General features: G+C 42.4%; 1 protein-coding gene across 2 annotated transcripts; it reads left to right on the forward strand.

Moving 5' to 3' along the window:
- The first annotated feature begins 438 nt into the window (after positions 1–438).
- ropn1l (rhophilin associated tail protein 1-like) lies at positions 439–8706 on the forward strand. 2 transcript variants are annotated; one of them, XM_086191216.1, is made up of 6 exons: positions 439–558; positions 1013–1148; positions 2703–2826; positions 3402–3563; positions 4015–4190; positions 8036–8706. In XM_086191216.1, the coding sequence occupies exons 2-6, from the start codon at positions 1018–1020 to the stop codon at positions 8166–8168; spliced, it is 726 nt and encodes a 241-aa protein (XP_086047342.1). In that variant the 5' UTR covers positions 439–558; positions 1013–1017; the 3' UTR covers positions 8169–8706. The 2 variants fall into 2 exon arrangements, with proteins under 2 accessions (XP_086047342.1, XP_086047343.1); XM_086191217.1 differs by having other exon boundaries at positions 7987–8702.
- The last annotated feature ends 1487 nt before the right edge of the window (positions 8707–10193 follow it).

Genomic DNA, 10193 nt, shown 5'->3' on the forward strand with positions numbered 1-10193 from the left:
GGTAGTTGTGTATGATTTTCTAATCACTTGTCTGTGTAAACCTGTATTTTCAAGAATCTGTTTAATAAAATCTTTCATATGATGGCTTGCCGGTTCACGGTGTCGCTTCAGTTCCTGTTTGTGTGTTTTGGCACGGAAACAATCCGATGTATTTCACATTTGTCCACATGGGGTGAACACAGTTGTAAATGATCAAATTAATTACAGCCTTGTTATATTTAGTCCATCTGCTGGTTCCAGTAAACCAGCATGTGTGGCCCACTGAAATGGAACAGGGCCATAATTAATGTTAACCTGCAGTAGCATGCTAAAATAGCTGCTGAAAGAGTCTGTCAATATTTCTAAGGGTAAATTCAAACATTTATTTAATTGTGTTGAATAAAAAACATCGCTTTGACGTCAATTCATTTTTTTTCTTTTTAAATCGTCGCAATGGACGACGCTCCCCAACAAAAGGGGGCGACAACACGCCAAAGTAGCGTGACCGTTAAGTCAAAACAAGGAAGAACACTGTTGCTAGGCGACGATATCCACGTACATCACTCAAGAGTCAACCAGGCAAGTACAATAAGCAGATTTTCCTGCGAATTTGAAGTTGGTTCTGAAAAAAAAAATCATCCTCGATTCATGTGTGTATGTGTTTAATGTACTGAAGCTGTAGTTACTAGTTTCATCGCCCAAAAGCGAGTTTTATGAGTTTAAATACATAAACAATACGACAAAAAGCGAATGCAATTATGATCAATGTTAGGTAAACTAGCTTATTGCCAGAGTCTGAGACATAACATATCAGCCTTTTTTCATATCTGAATGTATAACTCCCTAAGTTTAGCTGCTGTCTCTTTCGTATCTGAGTGTTTCTGTATATTTTCTTCCATGTTTCTCTCTGCAACATTACTGGATTGATGTTAGTTAACCTTAATAGAAACACGATTGAAAATACGTATTAGTATTTTATTTTAATACAAATATGTATTTTATTCCCTCCCTCTTTCGTCCGACTACATTGCAGCCATCATGCCTCCTCCAGACACCATGTATTGTTCCCAGCAAATCCGGATCCCTCCCGAACTTCCAGACATTCTCAAAAACTTCACGAAGGCAGCCATCAGATCCCAGCCCAAGGATCTGCTGCTGTGGTCTGCAGAGTAAGTCTTGTATCAACAGTGGTTCAGGTACAAGGGAGGGATCCTGTACATGTGATGATGAATTCCATTTCTGATCTCTAACAGTGCCGTAAACAGTGTCTCAAAGCAGCAGGAAAGGCTCGCCCTGTTCACCCCCGTGTCTCGCATCTGTGCATCGTCTGGCTATACTGTAATTGGATCCCAGGGGCTTCCAGCGGTTAAACTATGTGACTTGCTCCAACAAAGAAAAAGCCCTTTGAAAAAAAGTGGATAAAATTTAAATGTATTGTAAATACATCAAAAATACGAACTGTGATGTCCTCTGCTGCTTTATTAACCCGTCTAGCTTGGCAGTGCTTGTACTCATGGAAATTAAAGTGGGTCCTAGGGTGAAACAAAAAACATTTAAGATGTCTCCTGGGTTACATGATGCTTATGTGCTATTAAAGTAACAACTAGGCTCTCTGTGAGCTCTTGTGTTGCTGGAGCAAGACAAGCCCAGTGGAGGGAGACGTCCTGAGACCGTTTACATCAGAGAAAATACTGATGCATTTGTCTGTGTGGTTGGAAAAACAGCTTGTTTGTGCTCCTGACAGGCTCCGCGGACGAGGTTTTCAGTGCCTGTGATGGTTTGTGAGCAGGGTTACGCAAAAGGCAGATTTGAACAAAACATGATGACGGGGTGGAACGCCGGCCAAGGAGGAACCTACTACATTTTTGGAGCAGTTTTGAATTTGAATTCTAAGCTAGGCCTCTCTCCCCATCTCTGTAGGGCTCCTCTCCCAAATGTTGTCAGATGTTAAATTACCAGGTCGATTTTCACAACAGTATTACAGGAAGGATCCCTACCGAGACAGACAGAGCGTAACAGAAGACGCAGCAGTTGAGTTGTTACACGAAGATAACAGGATATCTGAGAAACTTGGTCGAGAACCATCTGCAGTGATACAGCTTGGTGTTACCAAACAATTTGCGGATTTCCAGTTCAAAGTCGACCAATAGGGGACAGGGAGACGGCCAGCTACACTTGGGTGAAAATAGTCCATCCTCACGCTGTAATCTGCAGACCACTGAGTTAATAGCAACTAGATACAGAGCCGGACGAAGGCGACAGGTGGGACTTTAGTTTGAAGAGATTAAAAAGTCAGATTAGGTTTTTGAGATTACAAATTTGAATTCTGAGAATAAAGTCGGAATTCTTTTTTTTTTTTCTTAAATTAAAAAAGATCACATGTGGCCCTAATCCTCCCTCATAAATAGAAGACTTCCTACACCAAAGCACCTTTTTTTTTCCTTGCAGAAAAATGCTGTTCCAAGACTGTAAATTTATTCAACTGGTTGTCCTCCTGGGATCTCATTAAATTTGACTAATGTCATCCTCGCTCTTATTTACTTCTACATTGTCACTTTATTTCACAGGCGTGCTTTTGGAGGAGGTGAGATGAGTGGGAGGATGATATAAGCAGCTAGTTATTAATAATATATGTATAACATCATATATATGTATGTGTGTGTGTGTGTGTGTGTGTGTGTGTGTGTGTGTGTGTGTGTGTGTATATGTTTCCCCCCTCACAGATACTTTGGTGCACTGTCAAAGCGAGAGAATATGCCTGTCAAGAACAGGCTGGAGCTGACTGTTGCTACCCAGAAGACATCGACTCGACTGACTGCAGGTCTGCTGAAGAATCTCCACGATCAGGTATTTTCACACCTCCAAGGGCTGCGAATCTTCATACAACTGCTGCAAGTATTTATATATTTATATTTACTTAATTATGACTGTGAATGTGCATCCTCTAAAGGCAGCGTTCTGTAATTATCTTATTCCAGGGATGTAATTACTGGATGCATTTTGATATGTTGAATATCCGTGCTTGCTTACACTTACAGTAACGTCATTTTTTTGTAGATTCTCATACTCCCCATGTTGATCATTAAAATTTCATTATAATGTAAACCTATTTTATTACTCTCGGGGCGTCCACTACTATCCCACTGAAGGCGACTCATTAAGGAAATATTTGTATAATGTTTTACATGAATATGAAAAAGCTGTTTAGATAATGGACACTAAGCTACCACAATTACGCGACTATAGTGTTCTTACTATATTCACACCGAAGAAGTGGTGCTTTCATATCAATCTGGCAGCACTCAATTAACTCCTCTACATGTTCTGTGCCCCCCCCCCCCCATAATACCATATCGTTCCTCTGGATGTTTTTTGCAATTATAATATCTGTCAACAAATTCTCTCTCCACCGCCCATTTTAGCTGTCGTGTGGTCAAACCTGTAGCAAGGAGGAGTTACAGCAGAAATGGAAGGGTCTGCATCTACCTGAGGAGCAGCTGGAGACCCTGCTGTCGCTGGCCGGCTTCAGTTCCGACGTCGACTGGATGGAGTTTTTCGCGCTGGGCTGCAGTGCACTGGGAGGGGTGAGATGTTACATGAGGACAGACACACGAGATATCACTTAACAACCTACTGTGAGGCCAGCAGGACATCCTCAAGCAGTACATTTTAAAGTCCAGTCTGTCGCTCTTCAAACCAGATCCACATCTGGGTCCCCGAACTCCACAAAGAACCGTGACATAACTGAACACATTTGCGTCAAAGATCAGAAAAGCAGATTTCAAGCGTGACAAGCTTTTCAGACAATAACTACTGTCTGAGAGAATATGCAGCTCAGCAATATCAATATGCTGTCCCACCACATGAGGGCAGTCATGCTCTGTATTCATGTGTGTGTTTGCTTGCCAGTGTATTTTGCAGGTTTTTTTTTTTCCCCTTTGATGCTGGAATGTGATGTGTTTAACCTTGAATACACATTTGTGTTTTCATGAAATCCTACCAACCTCTTGTATGTACGTTACACACTTCCATCAGACCCTCACAAGTTCTTTGAAGTTCGCCTGTGAAATCCTCACAGAGGATGAGGAGGGAGGCGCTGCCAGCATCCCGTTCAGCACCTTCGCCAGACTGTACACTTACCTGGCTCACCTGGATGGGGATTTGCCGCAGAGTCACATCGATAACTGCCTCGGCAGCCTGCAGTCAAAAGCGTGAGTATCTGCATAGATGGATACAGTAGTAGTGAGTAGCTGAATACCAGTTGAAGTAAGAAGTAACAATACTAGTAACACCACTACTAATAATACTAATTATAAACCTTCATGTGTAAAGCACATTTCAAACACAAAGCAAACACAAGATAATAAAATACAAGCGAGTCGAAGCCAGCATTTAAAAGTTACTAAAAAAAAACCCTTATGTGAACCTCACTGATCTCCTGCAGAAGGTCTTTCCATATCTGAGAGCTCCGGCTCGTAGGGGATCGGGAGGTCAGCTGTATTTTCTGGATCTCACCCCCCATAACGCTCTTTAAAAATGATCATTAAACGTTAGAAATCCACTGTAAAACCAAAGTGGAAGTCAAGTGAATGTCAGGGATGTGTTCCCTCCTGCTGGATCTGGTCACGAGTCTGGCTGCAGTATTTTGAATCAGTCGAAGTTTGCTAAGATTTCGCTGTGTGAGCCATGGCGGCGGGGGGGGGGGGGGGGGGGCTGCAGTAATCTGACACGGATGAAATGAATGTTTGTGTTTATGTAATGTAGTAATGCTGTAGTGGTGGGAATCACAGCATCTCTCATGATAGCGAACGCACCCTCCTTTGCTGAGATAACTGCGCTTTGTGTTTTCCAAGAGTTTGTTAGAAACACAATGATGACGATGACAGCGTTGGGCTCTGTTTGACCCAAAATGTCTGCCGGGCTAAGTCGCGCGGCCAGTCTGAGAGCTAACCCAGATGCTCCGGCCTCAGATGTTGTGAGATCTATGTGAAAACCCTTCTTGCTTGGGAGCAGAGCTGTTGCGCTGATGAATTGGTTTCTCTGCCCAGCAGCGAGGGGCAGAACGGAATGATTCAGGTGTCTAACTTCTACATCAGCAGGAAGCGAGGGAAGACGAGGCAGAGAGCTCTGGAAAAACACAAAGTAACAAAATGAGTGTTCAATTAATAAATTGGGCTATTACTGCTCCTCTAAGTGCAGCTGTTGTTTCATTAGCTAGAAGTGGGTACTTTTAATTGTTAGCGCCAGCCACAGTGGTTCATTATTCATGGGAGGGCCAGCTGAACACTGCTGCTCTGAGCCGCACAAAGCAACTCAGGTGAGGGCTTTGCATGCTTCTTATTGCTGGTTCCCTTGTGCCTAGCTTAGACAAAGTTCATTTATCATACACACAAGCCGGCAGCTTCATCTCGCAAACAAAAAAAAAAGGGAAGGGGTGAAGAGATAAGTGCTGAGGGCGCTGGAGAGTGGTTGTTTGTTTTTTTTTCAGCTCATGTTTAACACTTTAAACAACACCCTCCGTGTTGTTCACCCCTGCCATGCAGTGTTATGAATGGGCAGCTAGACTTGTTCACTCAGACAGGTTTATTACACAGGTCAGCCAGAAGGCACACAAAGTCCAAAACCTGTCTCCTCTGAGGCACACACTCACAGACCTGTAGTCCTGTCATTGTGTGAGGACTCCATCAGTGGCAACAGTTTGGGTGCAGTTGGCTGAAGGTTTAAATCGTAAAGGGTGTGCGCGCGCACGCACACACACACACACACACACACACACGCAGAACAGCTTACCACTCGCAGTATTGCATTTGTGGTAGATTCCGAGGGGACTGGAGTATTGATGGAATCCCTGATAGGTGCAGCCTCTCTGCCCGTATGACACAGAAGAGAAGGAATGTTATCAGGACTTCAAACACACATCCATCTGTGACCAACAAAGTACGGCATTGTCACCAAATGTGTAAGCAATCATTTAGATGACTTGAATAATGCATTTCCATGAGAAAAATGTCGTTTTTGAGCTTGGAATTAGGAGTTTCTATCCAGGTAGACTCCAAAACTGGACAAATGGTTATCAAAGGCCTGAAAATTTGACAGAAAACTTTCCCTGCCAGCGGTGGCTTAAAGGTTACAGAAGAGAGCTTGGGACCGCACTGAAAACCCATTATCACCACTGGGGTGCCCTGAGCGAGGCCCTTAAGCCAAACTGCTCCAGTGGAGCTGCTCAGTGGCAGCGGATCAGACCGTGGTTGCGCTGGACAGCTTCCAGGTATGAATGTGATCAGGGCGCCCAGAGCAACTAAAGCTTAAAAAGAAACAAAAAAACAAAAACAAAACAAAACAACAATCCAGTCATTAAATCATTTTGATCTCTTGAAAGATGATGGTTCATTTGAGTGACCTTGACGCCTCATTTCCATGTTTACAACATCTTTTTAATACACTTGGAAGTCTCTTCATTTCCTGTGGAACCTCTGTGATCTCAGATGTGTTTACGAGGCTCTCCCTTCTGTTTATTTTTTTGATTTTATATTCTCCCCGAGGACGTTGGGGAAAAAAAAAAATTGAACTTCGGTTGTCTGTGGACACTTTGCCTGCATGCAAAATCAAACTCACAGGCTACGAGTAAGTCAGATAACAGGCTTCTGCTTTATCTGCAGCTTCTCTGAAGATTTCCATGCAGGTATTCCACAAGCAAAGGTGTCGATAAACAATTTGCCTCTCACAATGCGCCAAACATACTGTGTGTGTTACATGAAATTACAGACCCCAGACACCTGTCTGTGAAAAGGAGGCGTTAATGTTGAAGCAGATACAAGCACATGCAGAGAACAGACCTAGACTATAGCCTTTTTCAATTGTTGGACCTTTTACCAGAAACTGCAATTTTTTTTTTAAGGTTAAGAGGGATTTCCAGTTTTTAGTCTTCACCCATATTCACTAAAAACCTCCCGTGCTCCCCATCTCCCTATCTATCATTTTTAAATCTTTTTGTTCCCTGGAAATCATCTCGCAACCCCCCTCCCTCATCTGCATCATGACTTTGGGGACCCCTGATACGGCGAGTCTGCTAGACGGACGAAACCGATGCTTTTCACGTGCGGTTGATCCTCCGAACAACATCACCTCGACTTTTACTGACATACAAAACAAAAAAAAGGAATAAAAAAGGTATTGTCAGTTCTTTAGAGTATGAGATCAACCTGACAGTTCAAGGACATCATTATGTGCCGTATGTTCATCTTCAGTTGATGTGGAAAGTGTCTGCGGGAAAGGGGAGGGGCTGATATAGATCAACTATACTTCAAACCTGATGTCTAATTCATGTCAAAATCACACACCTATCAGTCCTATGGAATGAAACGGCTGATTAAAAGGAACTTATTGAGCGGATGAGTTTTATATCCGTTTGGAAGCAGCAAAGACACTTCCTTTAACGTCCGTATTCGTTTACCTTGGCGCACCTTCCACTTAAATAGTCCTACACCGTAGTACAGCACACTACACTACAGCACACTATAATGCAGTCCGCCACGCTACAGTGAACTACAGTACAGTAAAGTACAGTTTCGGTGCTGTGTGCTCCATTGTTTGAGAATGTGTGAAAAATGTCAGCGGTTTAGGAATCTGCGCTGCCTCCACAATTTCTTCAAGCTCTGCTCATAACACGGCATCTCCAGGGACATGATGAATGTAGCGGAGCCGTGTGAAAGAGACGAGAGAAGAGAGGATGGACACAAAAGACCCGTTTGTAGTGATCTGCTCTATAGCTGTTGTGTAACCTCAGAGATTCCAGAGTAAGGATTCAGGAAAACATGATTCATGTCGTGCATGGACCTTTTGTTTGGTACATTGATGAGCACTCACGATTTAGCCTTTCTAGAATCGTCGAACGTAGCTTGTTTGGACGTATTAAATAGTTTAAATGTTACTTGAACGCAAGAGTCGAGTGAGATTGCACCGTGTATTCCACTGATGTGAAAATAGACTTGGCATACTGTGTTCCAGGGAACTCCAACAAGGAATGATTACACCTCTTGACTTCATCCACTGGCAGGACATGGATCCAAATAATCCCCTTGATTCATCTCAGTCCACTGAAGCGACTTCAGCAGCTGAAGAAGAGAAAGAAAGCTGAAGCAACTGGAAATGCCGACCTACTCCACCGCATCTGGCTTCGCTTATGCTGATTCAGGCCTTAAAAAACAACAACAACAACAACAAAGAAATAAACAAAAAAATATTAAAAAATAAGACTGCTCGAAACTTGATGTTGTGAAAAAGTACATCAGTGTATAAATGAAAGGTGTTGTCAAATTGACTGCGTGTCCTTTTTATTGTCTTTTTAGAGCAAGTTGCTCACAGGTATGGAGATGAAGGGAAATGTGGGTTATAAATGAGAGAAAGTGGCAAAGGAATGAGTCCTGAAACCTGCTTAGCATTGTTGAACGCCTGGTTTTCTTTTCTCAAACTCAAATTTCGTCTCACCTGTATTGCAATCTATTTGTTCTCCTCCCTACTGCCACACTGACACTATTTGGCAAAGAACCTCTTAGATTTGTTGAACTGTTTGAATATACAGGCTAATGCCTGGATGTATAATTAATGCTAGTTCATCTGTGGTTTTAACAGCTTGTGGAAAATTTCAGTAATAAATGAATTAATTTGCCCACACTGTATTTATGAATTTTTACACGTAACAAAAAAAGAACATTGCTGGCTGAATAAAATGAGTTCATTACTGCTTGTGGATTACCGCTGTTGGACTATTGAATTTCTCCTTTTCAGCTGCAGCCAAATCTGTCTCTGTGCCTGGAAGGGTTGTCCTCTGCTTTCCTCCAGGCCTCATTTACTGATGAAGCAATAATATGAAGAGTTTCCGATCAATCTTTTAATAAGCGGCGCATTATGCCTTTGCTATGAGGAGGGGGAAGAAAAACATCTTCCTCCGAAACACAAGCGGCTTCATTTAAAGTGAAACACTTGCTGCTGCTGCTGCTGCTGCTGCTGCTGCTGCTCACACAAACCTAAACAGTTGGGTGTTTGTGTAAAGAGGAGGCTCATAGGAGATCTTTGTGCTGTAGCCGGGCTTCAGGTATGCCACAGAAGAGACCACGGTGTGTTGGGAGGCTCTGGGCTGTTTGTGGGTTAGGATAAATATATGAATGAGTGAGGGGAGGCGGCTTGTCTACAACTACCAGCAGCAAGGACGTTACGCTTTGAAGGGCATGAAAGCAAGAGGACTATTGAAAAATTTATTTTTGACCATTTAAATTCATTATTTAAGGCCAGCAAGTCCTTCCAACACAGAACCTTTAACAGACTCAGCAGCTACATATGTTTAAAGTAGCACTTTGGTAAATAAACCAAGCTTAGTTCGAGAAGCTTGCTGCCATTCGACTGTCCTTGCATTAAAATAATATCAGTATTATGCATTACAAATACTTACAAATGGATGCCTTGCTCACAAAGATGGGTTTTTTTTCACTGCTGCATGACTTCTTTATGACTCCTCAATGCAGAAAAAGCCAGCCACATACATTTAGCCTGAAGCTAATGGCGCGCCACTGCCACCAACAGCAAACAGCAGCAAAACTACCCAAAAACCTCAGTTCCAAACTCTCCAGCGCATCGTCCGCTCAAATCCACACCTTCTTTATCTGCCCGTACGCTCAGTTATCCAGCAACACTTTGATCTGAGTTAAATATAAAAACTAGAACTCTTCCTATAACTAAAAGGAACTATATCCTGTTTGCCCCTTGATTTCTGCTGCAAACCAACACGGAATATAGGATTTATAGGCTTTTTCAATGCACAAAAATGATCACGCATTACATGAAGCTGTTTTTATAATATCAATGGTAAATGTAGACAACAAATCCAAGTAATGTATGTACCGCCTAACGTTTAATTAGTTGTCTGAGGTATTCATTTTTTTCCAGATGTAGTCGTCGCTGTTGCCAAGCGCATGTTCATCGGGGAATAGTTGGGTCTCATTCAAGTGCATCAAACTGAATTCAACTAAATTAAATTCTATGGCTCATTACAGCCTTTGTTCAGAAAGTGTCATTAGATAACTTTTGTTGTGATGTGGAGTTATAAAAATAACTGCCTTGAGATATGTCTCATGTGTGACAATGACATGATTGGAGGCACTTCCAGAAGTAAATGCATGTGGAAAAAATCTTAAAAAGACGTTGCAATGTCTTTACAG

The sequence above is a fragment of the Aulostomus chinensis genome, chromosome 21, assembly GCF_037954235.1.
Source record: "Aulostomus chinensis isolate RoL2024-O1b breed Wild chromosome 21, RoL_Achi_v1.0, whole genome shotgun sequence".
Classification (NCBI taxonomy): Eukaryota; Metazoa; Chordata; class Actinopteri; order Syngnathiformes; family Aulostomidae; genus Aulostomus; species Aulostomus chinensis.

Coding starts and splice junctions, on each gene's coding strand:
- ropn1l (XM_086191216.1), top strand. CDS start 1,018: ATGCCTCCTCCAGACACCATGTATTGTTCCCAGCAAATCCGGATCCCT. Junction 3,564..4,014: donor GCTGCAGTGCACTGGGAGGG/GTGAGATGTTAC, acceptor CACTTCCATCAG/ACCCTCACAAGTTCTTTGAA. Junction 4,191..8,035: donor GGCAGCCTGCAGTCAAAAGC/GTGAGTATCTGC, acceptor ATCCACTGGCAG/GACATGGATCCAAATAATCC.